At 49.6% G+C, this 21791-nt stretch overlaps 1 protein-coding gene across 2 annotated transcripts in view; it reads right to left on the reverse strand.

Annotated features, from left to right (window-relative positions):
- Positions 1 to 851: 851 nt before the first annotated feature.
- The window catches only part of ST8SIA2 (ST8 alpha-N-acetyl-neuraminide alpha-2,8-sialyltransferase 2), a 32046-nt gene continuing 11106 nt past the window's right edge, over positions 852 to 21791 (reverse strand). The window contains exons 2-6 of one of the 2 annotated variants that reach the window (XM_040602237.1): positions 17678 to 17740; positions 15571 to 15699; positions 14776 to 15033; positions 12187 to 12480; positions 852 to 2459 (exon numbers count right to left, since the gene is read on the reverse strand). In XM_040602237.1, coding sequence (XP_040458171.1) covers positions 2174 to 2459; positions 12187 to 12480; positions 14776 to 15033; positions 15571 to 15699; positions 17678 to 17740 — 1030 coding nt within the window. In that variant the 3' untranslated portion in view covers positions 852 to 2173. Of the gene's footprint in view, positions 2460 to 12186; positions 12496 to 14775; positions 15034 to 15570; positions 15700 to 17677; positions 17741 to 21791 lie in introns of both variants that reach the window. The other variant, XM_040602235.1, reaches the window with a different exon arrangement.

Genomic DNA, 21791 nt, shown 5'->3' on the forward strand with positions numbered 1-21791 from the left:
GCTGGGGACAAACCAGGGAATTACCTGGCTTTAACAGCCACTCCTGAATCACGGGAAGCTCCTTGGGATTGCAGACAACTTCCATTTTACAGTTTTATTCTCTGTCTCCTCCTGTCTCAGGAAACCCCAACAGCTTAAGCTGAGGTTCCCAGCCAGGTTTAGCCTTATCGTGCAACCAAACTCAAGTAAAAATAATACAAAAAGGAAAAAGAGAGCCAGGTTTAAAAAAAAAAACCAAAAAACCAACCCAAACAAAAGATAAAAGAAATAATTTTCTGGAGTTTGAAAGAAACATTCCCTTGGTGGCAGATTAGCCCACATTTATCCACTATAATGTTGCTTATACCTTAATCTTAGGCATCTTCATCTGACACTAATTAGCAGGCTGGAGGCTCCTACAGGTACAGTAGCTTCTACATTGCAAAACATGAAAGTGAGCTCTTCCTTTTACCACTTGAAGCACTGAGTTTTTAGAGATCATGTCAGGTATTTCAGCCCCAAACTGTATACTTTTTAACTTAAAAAAAAAAAAAAAGCAGTAGGAGGAGGCACAAAGGTGATAATACCCAGCCATGAGAACACTGCAGCCCGTGTCCGAGGCTTGCCTGCGTCGTGTTATTTACTCTCCCACAAATTAAACCCAAACTGCACTCGCTGAACCCCTGACTCACCTGCCTGCTGGCACCAAGTGCTAATCAGGAAGACAGGGCAGTCTGCAGAAACAGAAAATTAGACAGGCTAATCAGAGCAATCTGGTTGCTTCCTTCAAAAAACCCAAAACTCAGAAAAAACAAATGTGGTTATAAAAACGTCTTTATATTTTGGGTTCTCTCCGGAAAAAAAAAAAAAAAAAAAAAAAAAAAAAAAAAAAAAAAAAAAAAAGGTTGGGAAGGAAGATTATTTCTTTGACATTCAACACTAGGCAAGCATCCCATCAAGATCCGTTTGACATCCTATTTAACTGTTCAGAGTAAGAACTAATTGGAGCTTCAAAGAAAGGACAGAGCAGGACTTCAGGAATACAGCGCTGTATGCTGGTTCTTTGCAGAGAAAAGTGAAAATAAATTATTTAGACTTGACAAAGTCCCTTGAAGTCCTGCAGCCTTTCTGCTTGGCTGGGTCTCAGGCCTATCACCAATATTTCAGCGGTTATTTTTGGAGGGGGAGAGAAGGCAGGCTGCTTAGCAGGTAGCATTTGGGAATTAAGAGCTAGATATACTTCTGGTTTTCATGAGCCCTGACAGATGTTGAGTGTCTTTGACTGTGGCACAGTAAGACACTTCATACTAATGGTGCAGGTTTGTGGCAGCAAACCTCCTTCCTGCCACATTCCAGCATCTTTGCTCCTTTCTAAATTGTTCCTTCAAAAAGGGAGAGAAAATACATGCTCAGCATCCTCCTCACCGTCCGCCTGGCTCAACACTGATGCGCCCATTCTCTGGGGGCCCTCACATCTCATCTCTGAGCAAATTCCATCACCAGGATCAGCTTAGCACTGCTCCCCACCACCGCCTGGAGATCAAGCTGCAGCCCAGGAGGCTTCTCCCTCTCCTCTCTGAAGGCTGTGCTCAGCCTGATGGCCCACGTTTTGGATGGATCTGTGCATGCCTGCCAGACACTGGTCCCTGTGGGGCTGGAGACGGGTCCTGCTCGGTGCCACAGGCATTCCCTCGGCTGTGAGAGCCGCCAACAAACCTTCCCTGCCCACCCCGCTCCCTGCCCCTTCCCCTCCCCACCACAAGCACGGGGCCAAGAACGTGCCTCGCTGAAGAGTGCCAGCGCCGGCGTCCTTGGCTAAACTAACTACCAACCTCAGACCAGTCACAACAAACGGCTTAACGGTTACCCATCACCTAACATACCCTCAAAAACCAAGGCCACCTTCACACCTTTTGGATGTAGGGTGAATGCCCTTCCAAGCCCAGCAAGCCCCCAGCAAGAGGTCTTGCCCGGGCCAGTCACGCCAGATGCTCCTGCATCTCTCCTGCCCCTTTCCTTGGTGAACACCGAACAGTTATAATACTCAGGTCAATATATATAGGTACCACGTATATATATTTGTGTCGCTGTGCAGCGCGTTAACAAAGACAACCAACCCCACCAGGCACCACTTGTCCTTTGTGCCCCCTCCCCTTCCTCCCGTGGCTGTGCAGGAACGCGGCCGGGGACCACCCTACGTGGCCCCATCGCACTCCCCCACAGTCAGCTTCAAGGCTCCCTGCTGGTGCAGCGTCTTTAAGGCTCTGAACTCCAAGGGCATGGTGTGTGGGCTGGCCTGCGAGGTGTAGCCGTACTTCAGGCTGTCATAGTAGTGGTACTTGACCGGGTTCTGGTTCTGGTCCAGGGGAAAGGGCCAGAAGCCGTAGAGAAAGATCTGGTTGCAGAAGCGAGTGGCTAAGGTGTACATGAGCAGGCCGGTGGTGGGTCGCTTGATGTGGACCTTGTTCGTTAGCCAGTACCTGCGAAGGGAGAGCAAAGCGAGTTATTCCCCCTGCACACGAAGCTCGTGCCTTGCATTTTCTCTCTCCTGCCTCTGACCGAGACATATTGGTGATTCAAAGTGAGAGGTTTCTAACTAGCAGAAGAGTTCCCCATGCCAAGAAGAAGCCTCTCTAGGGATTGCTTCATGAATAAGCATCCTCCTGCTCTCTGTCTGGCGGTTACATCACACTTGTTGCTATGGCATTGAAGCATCTCATGCCTCGGCAATCCTTTATGAAAAACAAATTGCTTGCAACAGTGGCCTTCAGTACTCCAGCCTACAATTATCTTCCAATCAACCTAGGAGATCAATATCACAGACCAAACCATCCACATGTCAAGTAGACTCCAGCAACCCCTCGAAGCAGGCACACTCACACACACACGCTGATGATTTTCATTGATGAATGAAGATTTTTACTCTGACAGTAAACACAACAGGGCTGTAAAAACGTTTGCTTCGGAATAAAGAGTGATCAGACTGAAAGAGCTAAAACACGCTGCTATGTTCCCATTATGGCCAGCGATTGCCGCTGTGATCTTGGACCAAAATACATCACTAGAACATCTGCATCAGTCCATGAGATACACAATACGGCATATTGCAATAAATAACATGTGATATGGAGGTCAGCTGTGCTTGCTGCTGAAAAGCGCGTTACTTTTTATGAGGGATGGTAAAAAGAACAGGGAAAGATGTAGTGATGCACGAGCAGAAATGGTATCAGCAGTTGTATTTTTGGGCTGCCGATAAAAGTTATTGCAGCATCAACATCTCGTAAGAACTGTTTTCCAGTGCCCAGTGTTTATTGCACAGGCAGCTTACCTGGTTTGCTCAGCAGAAAACCACCACCAGAGGAGCAAAATCAGAAAGATAAAAGGTTTGGGGGAGGTAGAAGATGCCCCCCCGGGCTGCACCCTCTCCTCCCCCAGCACGTCCGATGCCAATGTTGCCCCCACAGCAAGCAGGGCAGCGCATCCCACCGTGCCACAGCCCGTTCAAGCCTGTGGATTATTTTTAATAGATGTTTTAAAGGGCCCGAATTCAGGTGAGTGCCTGGCAGCGCTTTCAATAAAAGGCATGAGGAAGCGGAGCAGAGCACGTGGCATTTCTCTGCCCTCACCCAGAGGTTTGGGATCCTGAGCCGAGTCCCATTGTTACGCGTGGAGCCATGGGAAGTGTCTTGCTCCTCATTCGCACTTTCTGCCAGGCTCCTGAGGGCCTGCTGCTCAGACAGCGGGAACTCTTGGGAGAGCTGAGTCTTAATCCTGCAAATTAGCTTTTCACGAAAGCCATTAAAATTTAGCAACCAAGGCACAAAAAGTACTTGCTTGTTCTCAGTCAGATAAGAGAAAAATTGACTTTTCTGGTGAATCAAATTCTGGAAGCAGAGTGACCGCCTTGGCATCTGCAGCAAGGGCACGGCAGGTTTTGTTGGGGTCCCAGTGCCTGCAGCTTTAGCAAAGGGTAAGTAGGATGTTTTGGGAAGGGGGTCCTCCTTGCCTAGCTCATTTTGGCATCCAGCACAAAAAAGGAGCAAGAAACTGGGCGAAAGCCAGTATCTCCGAGGCACAGCACCAGCATTTTCTGAGCTTGCCCAGCCATATGGATTGTGCTATAGGGACACAGCAAAGCTCGCTGCGGTGTCAAGGCAATCTTCTCCCACAGGTAGCCGTTAAACAGCCTCCTTGATGAGTTTATGGGTAAGCACATTAGACCCCTGGTGTGCAGAGAGAAATGGGAGATTATCACAACTATTTAACACTGTGAATTAGGTGGGGTATCTTGATGCAGGAGGGAAACTACCTGGGAAGAACTGTCAAGCCACATTAACCGGCTGGCTTTGGGGGAAGACAACTGTCTGGGTTTGTCCTGCAGCTGCTTCAGCCTTAAAACTCTCCTTTTACCAGTTTACCAGCTGGAGCACAGAAAGATACCGGTGACCGTTCACCTGCCCAAAATATTAACCTGTGGGTTTTGTGGAGAGGCTGTAAAACCTCTACGACCGTACAACGTCGTCGACAGCACAACGACGTGTCCCTTGCACATGGGTACAGGACATTCACAGAGCCACCGACATTTCAAGCATATTAATGATGAAAAAAATGACCTGGGCCAAACACCAAAGCGCCCTACAGAAGCACGCTGTCCTCTGCCACCCAGCACGCACACACAGCCTCACCGAGACCGAGTGTGCGCAACCGGTACCCAAAAGCTGCCCTACCGAAACCAGCCCTCAGCACATGCAGCTAGTGAGTGCTCACTCAGTGATACCGGGGTAGGGAGCAATGACAATTCAGTTTCTTACAATGAAAATTAAACACCTGGCACCCTTATCTGTATTTCCTTCTATTGCAGGCACGGTATTGCGAAAACCAAAGGGATGACAAACCTTGCTTCTACCGCATCATAAATTCTTGCTGCTGGCTGCAGCTTTAGAGGGGGTGATGGACTCCAGGCCGTCCCAGCCCACCCACACAGATGACATACATAATATATAATGCCCAAACCATAACACAGGCCATGCCACAGCACTTGCAATTTGTCTCCTGGACAACAAAGCTAGGAAATCCTCCGGTGAGGTCTGGGGAATACGGTTAAATGACTGGTTTGTGATGGGAGTGTGGGAGCTGTGCAGGAAGATCTCCCTCTTATCTCTCCCACCGCTGGCCAACTGAGACAGCGGCCCCATTCCTGGTGCAGGAGAGAACAGCTGGGGATGGAAATAAAGCCTAATTAATTCTGTAAATCCAAATGAGGTTGTCTGGGCGCACATGGGATGCTGTGTCAACAGCGCACCTTTAATATGTGAGGTCCGGGATTTTAATTAGGAGGAAAGATAATCTTGAAGCAGGCAGTAATTATTTTTCAAATTGGCTACACCAATCACCATAACTATTAACTGCAACATTTTATGGAAAGAGACAGCAATTAAAAGAGAAGAGCAAAGAGCAGTCCTGAAACTCAGTACCTCCTTTCTCAGAGCTGTTCTCACAGCGTGGACCTCCTTCAGAAGCTGGTGCTGTGTCATTTCCGTGAATAAAGCCTCAGGGGTGGAAGCAGCTATAGAGATAGGCTGGTGCCTGAGCAGGATGCAGCTATGAACAGGAACCGTGACGCTGTCAGGCAAAAATTGTCCATGACAGCTTGCTTCAGATCATGATAGTGACAGATGGAGAATGCCATCAGATCTTCAAGGCCATCTTTTGTATGGAGGCAGCCTAGACACCAGCCCTGGCACCTATCTGAACTAATACTTGACAGTTAGCCAAGGACAGAGGCTCCAAGAATAGCAGCTCAGAGAGTCCCATCCTAGCTGGTAGGTGGTTCTGGTTGCTCCTCAACAACATCAATTTTCCCAAATGTTTCCAAGAAACTTAAGTAGTCTCCTAAGCAGAACTGCATAGCACTGCTGCCCGCTGCCTATCGGTGCGTGCCTCCTGCGAGGGGGCTGCAGCGACCGCTGTATTTGGACTGTAAAGCCCGGTGGGAACTCTTCAGGAGACAAAACGCTCTGAAACTGCCCCTAGGAAGCCACAGCTCCCACCCGAGTCAGGGAAGGGAGCAGCCCCCACATGGCACTCCTGGAGCACGCACCCCGTCGCGCTGGCGGCGCTTATCCTCCTCCGGCACCACCAAATTCAGGGAGCAGAGCCTGGCCTTGGCTTGGGCTGAAACGCTGGGTGCAAAACTCCTCCCCGCAGGCAGCGTTTGGGCACTGCCCTGCTCTGTGCCTACCCATCGCCTCCTGGCCTGTCTGAGAAAACCCTGAAGTAACTTGTGCTCTCCAGGGAAGGGTTAGCCTGCAGGATAAAATGAACAGAAAATCCATCGGCCCGATGAAACGAATAGAAAAACTCATGTCAAAGAAATCAAGTTTCAGCAGTATCAGCTGCATTACTTAGTGATACAAATCAGAATAGCTGAAATAATGCTATTTCAGACCCTTTTAAAACAGCTTATTCATAAAAGTGTGATAGAAACACAAGCTGCTGTGGAGGTGCTAGTCCTTGACTGTCAAGCATATTACCAGTCTGCCACACATTCTTCTCCCATTAATCCTCATAATAACCCAGCTACAGATAATCAGAGCAAGTGACCTGATGGTGCTCTGCACTTGCACTGGTGCAGGCAAGGACAGGACCCACCGGTGCTGGCAGGGCACAGCATGTATCCCAAACGCTGGGTGGATGGAGATGAAGTGCTGGAGCCCAAGGAGCCACAGCCCCCACCCTGCTTCTCCCAGCCCTTTTCTGTCCATGTATCCAGTCTCCTCTGTCACCTCCACCAAAACAGCAGAGAGCAGGTAGAGCGATGGGATCTGTGCTGGATGGGCAGGAATGGGCAGGTCTCCACCCAGATTCATGCTAACGCTGACTCCAAAAGCTGGATCTGGAGTCACAGTTGGGCTTTATCCCCAGGCTGGGGAAAGCCTAAACACCAAATCAAGCTTCAATATCCAGACTGGAACTGTACCGTGTGGCTTGGACTTGGCACAAGAAAATCAGCCCTGAGACACAGCTAAATAGCTCTTTTCTCCTCCAGGTCTTGAGTTCTGCAATGCCCTTTCAAACACCCACAAGTTAATGCATTTCCAAACAGACAGAAAAGGAGGAAGGTAACCGGGAAGAAGATTACCCTATTTCTTTCCTTCCTATGCCCCTCGCCTTCTTTTGACCAAGACAAGATTAAATCTTCTTCCCGATTAACCAGAACAAATTAACTGTCCTGGGGTCCCAGTGCAGACACACCACAGCTTGGGTGCCTCAAGAGGCAAGAATAATCACTCACACAAGGATTTATCTGTGGGATATCCACTGATCTAACCCACACATGGCTTTACAGGGCATTAGCAGTCCCTCACATCCTACCCCAGCCACATGCCTGTGACTGGCTATTTTCTCCCCCTACACCCCCCAGCTGAGTGCAGGACCACTGTCCTTAAACCACCTTTGGGACCAGAGAGGAAGGGCTTTAAGGCACGAGTCCCCAGGGCAGATATTTCAGAGAAGCCCCTGTAGGTGTAAAATACCGTAAGAGAGAAAGCATGGAGTAGCTGATTTAGAAACCCTGTAAGTGGGTGATGCTGGCTAATCAACAGCAGAACGGGTCTTGAGACAGAGAGCAAGAAAAGATGAGCTGGGAGAGCTGTGTAAAGTGAAAGCAGCAGATTAGCTTTGATGTGTTAAAAGGGGAGCCTGTGGAGGGATGCAAAAAGGTGGGGTGATACAACCAAAGCAACAGGTTAGGAGAACAGTCTGCACACATGCGCTCTGTGTGGCTATAAGCAAGGTGAAGGCTGTGGGGAAGGATGCAGTGTGAGCGGGACACGAGACGAGGAGGGACCAGGGGAGGGTTTCCCCCGTGGCTGGTGGATGGGAAAGGCAGTGGCTGAGCAGCACTGCCCTGACAAATCAAAGGCTTAGACGTTGTTTGGGTGTGAGGACCCAGGGAGACATCTGAGGCAAAGATGAATCCCCCTTGTGCCCCACCAGGCTGCACTCCAGGGGAGATGTGGCAGAGCAGCACTACACAAGCTATGGACCCAGAGCAAGGCAATCACCGTCGTGAAAAGCGCGTGCAAACTGTCACAGCTATTTGGATGTTAAACCTAACAGGAGACTTAGCCAAGGAGCTGGAAGATTTATTGATTTTTTTTTTCTTTCAAGAAGCTCTTAACAAAATCTGATGGGATTAGAATTGCTTACTGCCAAGAGACCCTCATGATGGACACAGTGAAAATGCTAGACTAGATTAGACAAGACAAACTGAAACGTGTCCATGAATTCTCTGCAAGGAGTGATAGTCAAACCTCCAGACACAATTATTTCCCCCTGCTTCCTAAATTTCATGTTATTTCTGTAACAAAAGCAGCTTGGCAATAGAGATTACAAGGCTTTTTGGAGACACTAACAGATGACTTATAAGGGGCTTGCTTGCTTCCCAGCCAGGAGACAAGCACTGTGCCAGATGAATTGCTCAGGAGACATTTCATAGAATTGCTCCAAAGTGAGTCACGCACCCCTGAAACACATGGCACCGTCCCCATCCCCACAAGCTGGCTCCCTGCCACGGCACAGCTTTCCTCTTCAGCCTTAGGTAGCGACTCGGCTTCCTTCTGAGCGCCTCCAGAATTCTCCTTGTATCAGTGTTCTGATGCTGATGGTTCTCTTCCCTCCTGGCGTGAAGATGGCGAGTTTAACCATGTAAGAAGAGCCTCCGTCTTATTGCACAGATTATCCAGAATCATCAACACAAAAAGCTATCAGCAAACATTTAAGGCACCCTCAGAGCTAGGAAGGTGATGTCTCAAATGATGCTGTTAAAGACAACAAACCCAAATGCTTTTTACTTATCACAGCAACACACACTCTACAAATGCCCCAAATGCACTGAAAATTATAGGAAAAAAATGCTCAATTGCCACTGAAATGCATTCTAGTCCGGGGGAAAGCAGAGCAGGACAATAAATACTGCAGTTCAAGGAGGAGTCAAGAACTCACAAATGTATTTTGCTGGTAGTAAGGGAAGAAAAGGCAAAGCTTTTGTAGCAGAATTGTTGGATGAGATGTTAGTCTTTGTAGAAAGTGCTATTCCTTGGGAAAAAAGCCCTATATATAAACATATATATATATATAAAAGTGTGTCTTGGCTGAAAGACTTCCCCCTTTCTTTGTGATTTCCAAATCAACTTAGGGTAGATAATAAAGGGTAGCTTTATCCAGCAAAGGAGAAGACAGGACATCTCTGCAATCGCAGCACAGAGGGATGCTCTGTGGGGCTTTGTGGATTATCAATTCTCTGCCGCATACTACATGCCACAAAAATTATTCATTTCACAAATCTCAGATCTGTCAAATAAAAGTATAATGCTACGAACTGGCATGTTCTACAGAGAGAGCTGGAGAGACAGAGGAAGTCATTGGAGACCATATCCCTGTAACAGCAAGGAGCTCATAAGCAAAAAATATAGGATGATCACAGGAATTCAACAGTATCACAGAAGATGAGTAAGTAAATGCCTAGTGATGCCGGTCAGTCTGACCTGAGGAAGGAATCCCTCTTCATCCCAAACTACAGCATATTGATTACCCTGAGCAGATGGCCAAGACAACCCTATAGGTACCGGAGAGGTTTCCTATACAGCACCAAGAGCATCAGCACACCCACCCCCCACCAGCTGTGACCAGTTCATTCAACACTGCCTGAATCACTCTTGTATCCGCCCAAGTCCAAACCTGAGGAAGCTACACCAAGGAAAGGGTTAACATTGACTCCAGCCTTCCCCCAGCACAGCCCTTGGTCACCCAGCCCTGGGTGGTCCCTCTGCAGGGCTCCTTGGCCAGACCACAACACACTGGGTAGGTGTTAAATTGCTCCCATCAGTTCTGGCTTTCTGAGGGGGCTGCAGTTCTAATTATATTAACTGTTAATTAGTAGGCATTTTGATTTCCTGCTGATAAGTGTGAGAGCAGGAGAGCAGGTCAAGCAGCAGCTCCCTTGGCTTAGAGGGCAGCCCCAACGAGGACTAGCACTGGCTTCTGCCATTATAATTGGATTGGTGCCGCCTCTGCGCAGCCATGACCCACCTTTCTCCATTGTCCCACAGCACAGTACAAGCCCAGAGGGCAGGATCGAGGTCTCAGCCGTAGCTCAGCCAGGGCACCCGGAGCCTGTCATCAGCTCAGCCAGTGTCTGACCACGTGCTGGTACCATATCCACCCCAGATACCCACCAACAGCAGCCACTGCACTTGCTTGTTGGTCAGACTGGTTGCATCCCTCTGAGCCCCAGGAGGTTTTCAGAAGCCCAAAGCCATGTTCCTTGCACAGGACCCCAGGAAAACCCACGGGAACACTAGCACGTGCAAAAGGAAGACACTACTCCAAGCCATGGGAGAAGGGTGCGTCACTATGTGCCAAGAGACAGCGCTGAACCCCTGGGCTGGTTCCAACATCCCTGGGTCCCCTCCAGCCAGGGAGGACCTGCCAGCCACGGGTGGCAGCTCCAACACTGCTGTGTGTGGGATGCACAGGGACAACCAGAGTGCCAGCCAGCCCAGCTGGGCCACAGGGCTACAGCACAGGAGGGCCAGGAAGGTGCCACGAGTTGGAAGCTCAGTTCGGCAGAGCTTACTGAGGCATCCTCCTCTTCTCCCACAGGAAAGTGATGCTCGGCCCTTGCCAATCCCTCTGCAAAGCTTCCTATAGGAAGTTTCTGGCACCGGGAATGGTTGCCAGCACAGGATTAGCAGCCTGTTGATTTAAAGGGCTTATTACAGGAGCTTAATTCTATTTTGACAGATGAAAGTAAGTCAATTACAGCTAGAAATAGCTCAGAATTTGGGTTGTGGGAATTTTTTTTTCCTTCCTCTCCTCCCTTTCTGTGAGTTATGGTATCACTTCCTTCTGTCTCTTTACCTCAAAGCCAGCATTTTCAGTAGGGTGCCTCTCTGGCCCAGAGAGGGCTCAAACACAGGCACCTGGGGCAGACATGGTTCTTTTTGCCCATTATTGCTGCCTGCGATGCACCACGGCACCAGAGCCTCCACTCCCGCCAGCCGCCCGTGGAGCTGCCCTCACACCCCTCTCCCCAAAGCACCCCCTTAGGCTTGCTCCTGCGCGACATGACCCCAAAACCTGTCCCGTGTCCACCCCTGGACCAACACGCGACCTGAGCTGGGACAGAGCAACCCAGCATGGACCAGAAGAACTCAGCCTGGAGGCGTGCAGGGGAAGAAGTGCTCAAAGCAAGCATAAAACATTAATGCTGAGGCTTAGAGGCAGAAGCACCACCTACACGACTGAATTCCCATCCCAGGAGATCAACAGGGTCTAGCCAGGATCACAGAGGGCAACTACTGCCACTAAGCCACCTCCGGCATAAGCTGCCACTTGCCTAGACTCCTTAAACGCCTAACGAGTCATGACTCCCCAGCGAAATGAAGCAAAGCTTACCCCACCCCCAAGCCGTTTACAGGCAAGTCTCACCCCTCGGGCTCCCTTTCTTTTATAACCTCCCCGTCCCCACCACACCTGTGTCTCCCACACACCTGACCTTGCAAGGAGAGAGCAGAAAGCCCCCTTCCTTTCCTCCCAGCAAGTCTGCTCACCACCACCTGGCCCTATTTACCTGATCAGCAGGACCAGACCACGTCAGTCACCTCTCTGCCTTGGCTGCTCATTTAAGATAAGCCGTGCAATTAGCACCGTTACGGGAGAGTACGGGCTATTCATGAACCCTTCTTGGGCCTCTGCCACTGCTGAGCCTGTCCAGGCTGCCGAGAGCTCCCTGACCTGAAGGAGCCATGTGAGACTTGCATGTGTCGCTCAGTCACACGGTGACAAACCTCATTGCTAGCTCAGCACACACGCACTTCTCCAAGGAAAGTTCTAACCATAGCTTGGGGAATTATCATGGTGATGACACCCAGGCTGAGACCCCGGAAAGCACTGGAAGGCTTAGGCTTGCTATATTGCACAGCTAAAAGCCCTCACACACTCAAAGAGCAGAGTGGGGAGTTCCTGCTGGCAAGGTGGTCTCCATTTCTTGTCTAGGGACCAGCCACCACCTGTGGAGTCATCCTCATGGTCTGCAGAAAGAAACAGCTCGCGCCGTTTGCCTCCAGCACAAACCCATCGATCACGCTCCAGCTCAGGAAGCTCACGAAATCCTGGCTCCGAGCACACCAGAAACACTCTCACCCTCGGACAGCGTGCAGCAGGCGCAGCGAGGGGTAGGCAGTCCTGACGTTGATGTGATGCTTCAGGATGAGCTCGTTCACCCACTCCACTCGCTCCTTGCCCCCCTTGGCCATGAACGCTGGGATCCAGAGGATGCTGCCGTTGAGGCTGTGGAGGCGCTGCAGCAGCTTCTCCCTCCAAGTCTCGTTCACCAGGTCCTCGAAGGCCCGTTGGATGACCGAGGGGTTCATAGTCACCAGGTCCGTCTTCATGCCCACGTCCTGTGAGTACTCCTGGACCGGGGCCAGGTTGCACCTGCGAGGGGAAACACTGAACAGCCCTTTACAAGGGACGCTGGAGAGGGCAGTGACAAACACGAGGGGTGTGTGATGCCAAAAGCCAGGGCGAGCGACAGATGTGCCCGTTCGCCCTTGCTTTTGGGAGGAGGAGGAGCAGCAGCGAGCATGAGTCTCTGCAATAAATTCGAGGGGCTCTGACCTGGCTGAGCCATCTTAATATCGGGTCATCGCTCCTCAGCGTGACGACATGTGCATGCACATTCCTCTGCGGCAATGCTAATAACAGACATGACTTTGGTGTCTGGTGGGTGGGTTCGTAGGATCGGTATCTCTTCTGGTGCGGTTCAAAAATAACACGTAGCAACAAACCTCCCGTCTTTGCTGCCACGGCAGATTTGAAATGAAAGGGCCTTTCCCACGCAAGGAAGGCGCTCGCTTCTTCATCCTAGCCCTGCTGGGGTAATATTATCCCAAGTCCCTTTTCTCCTCCTGGTGAGTCTCTGCTAAGAGCAGACGTGGTGGCACCAGCAGCGATAATAACACCAGTGGGAAGGGGATGCCAGGACATGGTCTCCACAGGGTTTGGCTGACTGGAGGCCGTGACCTTCAAGAAACATCTCTTTCTGTAGTAGCAATTGGTGCCTCCTCTCAGGCTGTGCACGCGGATATGGGCACGCTCCCCCCCCAGCAGCTCCCCTGCCACGAGCTCCTGTGTCACACCAGGGCTGAGGGGCTGCGGGATAAATGGCCAACAAATCACCCCCGTTATACTATGGTTTCCTACAGCTCCTTGAGGGGGGATCTCCAGCTATTAAGCCGTGGCTGTGCCATGCATGTGGCCCTGGGTAAATGGCACCGAGGACCAGCTGACAGCGGGGTGCAGAGAGATGCTCCCCTAGCATGGTGCAAACCAGAGGGTTCCCGCGTGTTCGCACACTGCGTGCTCTCCTGCGGCGTTTTACAGCGAAGTTACAGTACTTAACGAGCAGGAATTGCATCCTAACCATCTGCCTTGATAATCAGCCATTACTGCTGTTTTCCCTGCTTTACAGATGGGGAAACTAAGGGAATGGTGTAAAGAAAATCCAGTTACTGGCACGTGGGGCCCTTCTGATCCGCTCATTGCAGGAGTTAAATCACTGAAAATAAACATTGGATCTGAAGAGAGAAGCTGTATCCTGGACACAAAGCCCACCACTGGTCACTGCCAAACCTGCTGAAAAGGGTGCCTGGATGGAGCAAACCTTCCCCGGGAAGATGCAGGTTCAAGTGTTGGCTCAGATAACTGACGGTGGGAAGAGTATGTCCGTGCCAGACCTGCGCTAGCATGCCTGGCTGGAGAGAAGTTGCTCAAAATCCCAATCCTTACACCCAGAAAAGCTTTCCTCCTGCAACTTCGCTGCCTGACGTGAAAGCCCCTCCCTAAACTTTGCCAGAACTGCAATAAGCAATTTTTCCCTTTGCTCACTCTGGTGACACTTCAGGATAAGAACGGTAACACCCCGTCCCCCGTGGACAGGACGGAGCTGCGAGCAGCCGGGTTTGAGCGGGGGGCAGAGGTGACATTATCCTCGCTCCCACGTCATGCCAGAGACTGCCTCTGCGAGCTGGTGATGGATTGGGCTGTCTTCATAATAGACTCACCAGAAAGCAAATGTCTGCACATACATAAATCATCAACGGACTCCTACAGCCCCTCAGCTAACAGATGTACATGGGTGCTGGGGACGGGAGGGCAGGCGTACTCCTCCTCTCCACTTCAAGCACCACCTCTAGCGAATTCGGTGTGTGTCCCAGTGGGGGTCAGGGTCTGTTGGTGCAGGTCCATGGGGCAGTGCATCTGTGGGGACATCAGTGCTGGGGACGGAGCGGTCACAGGGGAGCATCAGACCTGGGTGTGCACAAGTGTGGTGCCAGGGCATCGTGCGGCACACCTGGCGCTCGAGGGCAGAAGTGATTTGGGGAAGAATCAAGCTTGCCTCCACCCGGGAAGTCCAGGGCAGGGTTTGTTTGCAAGAGGGCATGCATGTGGGAGAAGAGGAGGGAGCGCTTGGAACTGGGGGTGCTGGGGATTAATAGTGCCCTGGGGGGATTCACATGAGAAGACACAGGGTGAATTTGCAAGAACACTGGGGAAGCAGTTGGCGGTGAAGGGTTTGCAGCGGGGTGTTTGCAGCGGTGAACTCTACACGTGCACACGGAGCTGCACGGCTGCGCTGCACCACGCAGTCAGGACTCCAGCCCCTTTCCACTTTCCAAGACCCCCCGAAACCCCCTCAGCCCCACCACACAGCGGGGCGCCGCCCACTACCTTATCACGAAGCTGTGCGCATCGATCTCGGGGCCGCAGCCGCTGCTGAGCAGGACCCCCGAGTTGCCCACGATGGCGCAGGTGGGGAACTGCTTGCCCTTGAGGGGCGAGGTGCGGGGCAGCAGCTCGTACAGGTTCTGCGAGACATTCATGGTGCTGTCCCTGTCAAAGACATAGTGGATGACGTCCCCCGGCTTCAGTGTCCCCTTCAGCACTGAAATGTCCTTCTCTGCATCCAGGAACTTCAAGATCTGTTTCCTGAGGACAGGGAAGAAACAGCCCCATCAGGTGAGGTGCAGAGATAACCTGGGTCATACATAGGATGAACTCTTGCCTCCCGGCTGCCCTCGCTCTGTGGCCAGTCCATCTGACCGACGCTCTCCAGGAACACCTCGCAGACAGATATTTCCATCTTACTGCCCGCTCCTTCTCCACCCAGCCCTTCCTGGGGCAGGCTAGCACAGGCAGTCCACCATTAGTGGGGGGGTCCCTCCCTGCATTTACCTTGGGAAGAGGGTCGTCTCCTCCCCTCCGTGACCCATCACCAAGCACACATTAATTCCACTTGGCCTGGAAAATGGGAGCTCAAGTGCTCCTTCTTTCGTCACTGCAAGGCCAGCTGGTTCAGTGGGAATTCATTTCCAAGTGATCGCTTACAGATATGAAGCCTAACTCAGCGGGAGATAAGCTTTTTATTTCTTCCTCAACTTCTTTAGATGATATACAGAGGCAATTTGCCAGCTTGCACTGCAGAGGACCAAATCTGTCTCTTGTCCTATAGGTAATTACCAGTACCTGATCTTCAAAGAGAGTGTCTGGTTGTGTCTCCATTTGGATGAGGCTGGTTTAATGTTGTGCTTAATGCTTTCATTACTTCTGTCAACAACAGCTGGAGACGAAGAGTCATTTATTACTACTTCAGCTCTAGAGAAAAGACAGACAAGGAGAGGGAGAGACAGGATCCGTTAGCATCCCAATGGCACTTCTAATCACTGTCTTCAGCTCTGGCTGCTGGAATTCAAACTTCATCAGAAAAGCAAAATTGTAGTTATTAGCTAAACAAGAACTGAAAGCTGTTTGTATTCTGCTACACTCAAGCAGACAGACACAAATCCTTAAATACCTGCTCGCTTACATGAACACAGACTTGCAGCCAGGCACAGCTCTACAGAAAACACAGTCTTACACATCTAGCTGTAGAAAGGCATGCACACAAAAACACAAGCAGGTTCTGCAGAGACAGGACACGTGCAGACAAGACAGCCCAGAGCCCCAGGGAACCCCCAAAATTCACCAACACATTTCCTACATGGGCAGCCGAGGTTGCTGCCCAGTCGCCTCGTGGTCACACGTGAGCATCCCGAAGTGGAGCCAGCACAGCCCCTGGAGAGGGTTAAAGTCCTCGCCGGAGAAGTGCAACCTTCACTTCACCCACAGGAGAAATTAATTTAGCTGAGCTGCTGGGAGCTGCTTGTGAGACTGGGCTACGAGCATCCTGTACCCAACAGGGGGAGGCTGGTTCGCTGGCAACTTTCTCCCCCGATAGAAGAGAGCACAAGGGTTTCAGCATCTGTGTTGCTTGCTTCACGCCCAGAAATGAGCAGGGGGATGGGCAACAGCTAGATGCTGTGGTTTGGAGATGCTCACTGGGAGACCCCAGTTTTTAATCCCTGCCCTAAGCAGCGAATCAGCCCCAGCACTTCAGTGCCATTTATATCAAATGGCATGAACTAAGGGAGCCTCTGAATATTTGACTCCAGCCAGCTGCCCTCCAAAGAGGATACTCGTGCATCTCATCAAGAAGCTGTGCATGTATCTGCAGCCCCGAAAAAACCTTCACACTTCAGAGCGCTCTGAAAAATACACAGCCAAAGCACTTGCTTATCAGCTAAAGGGAATCTCCCTCTCCAGTGCAAAGGCCTTTCTCCAGCTGGGCAATGGTCTGTAAATAAATACATTTATAAAAAGCATGTAAACCCCCAAGGAGAGCGAATAGTGAGAGGTGGGGCAGAGCTGGCAGCCCAGGCTCATGGACAACATCCAGCTCCCGGGAGCGCATCTCCAGCCCAGGGAAAGAGCTCCCGAGGACAGGCTGTGGCTCACACCACGTAATGTTTCAGAAAGGCAAGGAAACGTGTTTATAAATGCTGGCTGCCAGTGTCCTTGTGTGTGTTTGTACAGTACCTCTCCAGCGGCTGCCAGTTGAGGCTGTTGGATTTGTTTGTATCTTGCGTTTTGCCATATTGCCTCGTGTCTTGCAAAACTTACTTACAGGGTGTCAAAAATCATAAAGGAAGCAGGGTAAAGAAATCTTGGGAACAACTACGATTTTTTTCATTTTCTCCATTTTCTGTGTTTTGATCGTGGGTGGTGACATCACCACAGAATGATGTCACTTTCCTTCTCACATGGTGTCACTGAGCTTTGCAACTGTGTCACTTTCTAATGCTGGGCTGACAAGAAATCACTGTAAAAATGACACAGAGAGACACTGAATGAAGATGCGATGCCACAAAATGACTCTGAGATAGAGAGATGTTGCTGAAGTGCATTATGATAAAACTGAATGAAGTTCTGATGTCAAAGACAGCGATCTCCCTTCTAATAGCACTTAGTAAAGCTACAAAAAACGGCAACTCTATCACTGACTTATTTTCACAATAAGTAACTCTCTCCTCATTCTCTCAATCACCACAACTTGCAGATCCTTGGTTATTTGCAAATGATTATTGCGCTGAGCTGGGAAAAGGAGGGGGAGAAACGATTAAGAAAATGCAAAGCAGAAGTGAAAAGAAACAGATACATTTGCTAAATAAGAACAGCACTATCCAGCGAAGAGGAGAAGCAGATTAATAGCTGCCTTACAGCAAAAACAAATGAACACAAAATCTAATTTACAAACCTATTAGATTTGCTATGTAAGCTGTTCACAGCTGATCTGATTGTACCTCTGCCTCCAGAACTCCTGCAAGACAAAGGAAATGCATTATTTATAAACCCAGCTCCTCTTTGCCAAGCATTGTCCAACAGTCAAGAGATCCTGCTCTGGAGGGCTCTGAACGGAGACGCTACTGCGCCGCTTGCATCCCACCCCATCCAGAAGAGAGACGCCCTGATGCCTGTGAAGGTTTTTTCACATCCACCGTCATTGCTGCCCTACCGCGACCGTAAAATCATTCTGGCAAAAAAGCTCCTAACCAACCCAATTAATAATACCTGTGCGATCTAACCAGCTATCAAAGACATCTGGTCTCTGTCGTCAAAGCAGCATGCAGCCTACAGGTTGCATTAAATACATCTCTACCTTTTTTTTTTTTTTTTTTTAGGGAGTCGGGTGTTAGCAGTGCATAGAGAAGGTCTCCTCTGTCTCCAGGTTCCCAGGGGACTTTCCCTGTCCTTTTCAGGTGGAGACGGAGCTGAATGATCTGGACAGGATTCTCACCACTGTCTTCATCTTGGGCTTCCAGCTGAGACCACCCAGCATCTCCATTTTATCCACACCAAGCCCCCAGCCTCCTGGTGAAGAGACCTGACTTGCGGAGACCCTCATCCTCACAGTGCACCTCCTCCCAGCCCCCAGTGACCCACAACAGACCCAGGGCTCCCTTCCAGCCCCCTCTGATCCCATGAGTGCCCTGAAGCCCCTTATCCCCGCCTTCGGTGTAACCTGGCTGAAGCTATGTGGCCAACTCACCACAGCCGTTCACATGCTGGAGCTGAGACCCAAAGTGACAGCCTTGTCACTCCCATGGCCTGACACCGCTGCGCAAGGATGGGTGCCAGACCTGCCTGAGTAAGACCTGTGGGAACAGACAGCCAGAATTCCCAGCACCTATATGGTGCTGCAATGAAGAATAGGTGGGACCAAGCCCACTCAGAAACCAACACCACTCATACCACCTGTGCACCCTCACTTAAATATAAATACATGTAAGTATTGGTCTGCATCTAGCTGGCTGCAGAGCCCCTTCTTGCTTTAGCATGCTAATTTCAAAGGGGTCACAAAGAATGAGTTGAGCACTTTGTGATGCTAAGTGGGAGCTGGGCTCCTAGTCAGACACATTTTAACTGCCATGTGCTCACTGTTCTGCTTCGTTGTCTCCATTGCACACGTATCTAAATGAACCAAATTCTCTTCCAGCAGAAATATTGTTACCTGGAAATATATACCTTAATGAAAACTTATCTCAGGAGCACGTTATTTCTACCAGTCCCGAAAAAATCCCAAATGCATAAGACAAATGAAAAAGAAATAGAGTGTGGGAATGTTTGGTGCCATCAAAAAAAGATTTTCAGACTTGTGGGATGCGGTGTGAATCACTTTGTTAGGCTGAGCACAGCCCTCAGCACCACATACCATCAGACCCTTGCAAATGCTGTGACGGTTGTCCCTTCCCTCCCTCCTGCCAGAGACCATCTACAGCCAAGTCAGAGCAATTCCTGCTCCGACACCCTCCTCTTTCCTTTGGCAAACCTGAGAGTCAGTGAGATGTTTCATTTTTTTGGTGCATCAAGGGAACAGCAGGAGTAGCTTATTCCTAGAGCCTACTGGCATTTAACAAGCCTCCGCTTTAATGGGGTTCACTGCGGGGTGTGGGAGCAGACTGGATTAGTGTGCAAACTACGCATTCCTTCAGAGACATCTCCTCTGAAGGAGCCTTCCAAATGGGATTCACACTCCTTCACACTTGTTATAAGACAGATAGGGACTGGATTAAGGGCTTAGAAACAGAAATGCTGCTCCCTGAATAAGTGCTGGTTCACAATCTCTGTAAAAGGAAAAAAAAAAATAATCACAGAAATTAGGAAGTGGAGAAGACCTGTTAGCTCCCACCTCATCCGTGTTTTGCAGCTATGGCATGACCGATCTGAAGCATCACAACGTATTATTCAAATGCATTTATCCAATCTAGCTATACATGTCCCCAGTGACAGGCCTGGGCATGTCTTCTCCTGGAATCAAGGCAGGCATCGGGGCTGGAGATGCCAGAGGTGAGGAAGACACGCTGAGAGCACATCTTCCAACTCGGTGGTGGGGAAGGAGATCGGCTGCTCCAATCCCGCTGAGTAGTCCCTCAAGGGCAGTTCCAGGGGTCACTCTTTCCCCTTCACACACTGTGAAAAGCAAAGGTTTTCAAAATACTGTAATGCAAACAGAGCATGAAGTGTTCTGCTGTCATGTGCGAACACGGATGGGGTGGCTCATCGGTGGAGGAGACAGCAGGGCTCTGCCAGCCATCTTCCCATGACTTGTTCCATGGCACTGGGCTCATGGCTTCGCTGGCCAGCAGCAGCCAGGACGCTCTTGGTGGACACCTGAGATGCTGGCAAAGACACTGCTCCCTGCACTAGGTTTGGTTTCTCTCTCCCAGCCACTGAGATTGCCTGAAGCTGGGACATGATACTTGGCTGAAGGTCTCAGCTGGTTTGGTGAATCCTAAAATACTCCTGTACCTTCAAAACCATCAGGTTTTTGGCCCTTTGTGTCCTACACTGCAACTTCTAGACATCTTTCCCATTTCCCTTTGTACATCAAATGCACATCAAACACAACATGAGCTGTGGCTACGACACCATAGGGTGCATTGCTCTGCCCAGCCATCCTGCTCAGCTCATCCCACCGGCGGGTACCAGCCAGGCAAACCAGCTGCTCAAAACACCCGTAGTTTAGCCAAACACAATGTTTTCCAAGGTCTGCCATATGGCATTACCAACACAGGCAAGCCAACATCACTGTACTGCTTCACTTCCCCCACCTGGGAAGAGGAAAACATTAAGAAATGGAGGGCACTAATTAAGAGGCACACGTTCAAAAAAAAAAAAAAAGTCATCCCATTTTATTATACCTTGCTGACCTGGAGTTTCAAATCTCTTGGCTTCAAAAGGCAAAGACCAACCTCGATTAAAATTGCACAGATAGGCATTGATTTTGAAAAGCTTTCTAGTGCTACACTGTGTTTAGATTGAATTGCCTTATTAATCTAGTTGTTATCAGTTTGATTGTATAGCCAGCTCCACAAAGTACCAACCTGCTTCCTAATCCTATTATTTACAAAGCGCTCTTCTTTTGACTTCTGTTGGGATGTTTTCCAGTGATAAGTTGCATCTATATGTGTTAATGCCATATTACTGGCTTATGCCATCCTTTCTCATTTTTGCTTTGAGATTTTCAAGCTGCATTTCCACTATCTAAGATATTATATAGGTCAAAACATTCTGTGCTCAGATGTAGAGTGACACTGATTCATATATCAGAGGATAAAAAAGAAAAATTGTCTTATGGTTCAGGTCCAAATTTTCTTGGATGAATAATTTCTGACAAATCAGGTATGCGAAGACTTTTTTTATTCACTCACTATGAATGGGCTGTTTAGGGTTTTTGTTTCCCTTTTCATCGTTTCCCACTTCTTAAATGATTCTCTTAATTGTTGCTAGGTACGGTTCGGTCTTGCTTCGAGCAATTTCGATATGTGAAATCAAAGCTGCTTTGACTGAACAAGTAGGTCACACAGCCTCTTTGGGCGAGCGGATCTCTAAGAGCAGGCTTTATGCATCCATATTCTCAACCTTACAAATTAAAAAATGGGTTTTCCATGGATATTTTATGATACCCACCTCCAAGTCCTGCTTCCCCCCAGCATCTGTGACAGACAATACACATTGGAAGCGGGCACAAGAAGCATGAGCTAGCTAGAAATTGCAGCTGTAACCAACCACCCATTTAGCCACATTTGTGGAGCCCATTCCTGGTGGAACAAAACCTCTGCCTCTTCCTCACCTTAGGCAACCCAAGTTCAGCTCTTCTCCCTTCTTCACATAAGGAAGAGATATAAAAAAGAGATAATAATCCTTTGGGGGACTGTTAAGCAGAATTTATCCATCTGAATTCCTTGGAAAGAGAGTTCAGAGTGCCACAATTTTTATCTGAGGGGTTCAAATTATTAACACTTACTAATTAAGTTTTCACAACTTGCTTTTGTGTTACACGCATTTTATGGTTTGACAGCTGGGACGCT

This window comes from Falco naumanni, chromosome 7 (genome assembly GCF_017639655.2).
Source record: "Falco naumanni isolate bFalNau1 chromosome 7, bFalNau1.pat, whole genome shotgun sequence".
Lineage (NCBI taxonomy): Eukaryota > Metazoa > Chordata > Aves > Falconiformes > Falconidae > Falco > Falco naumanni.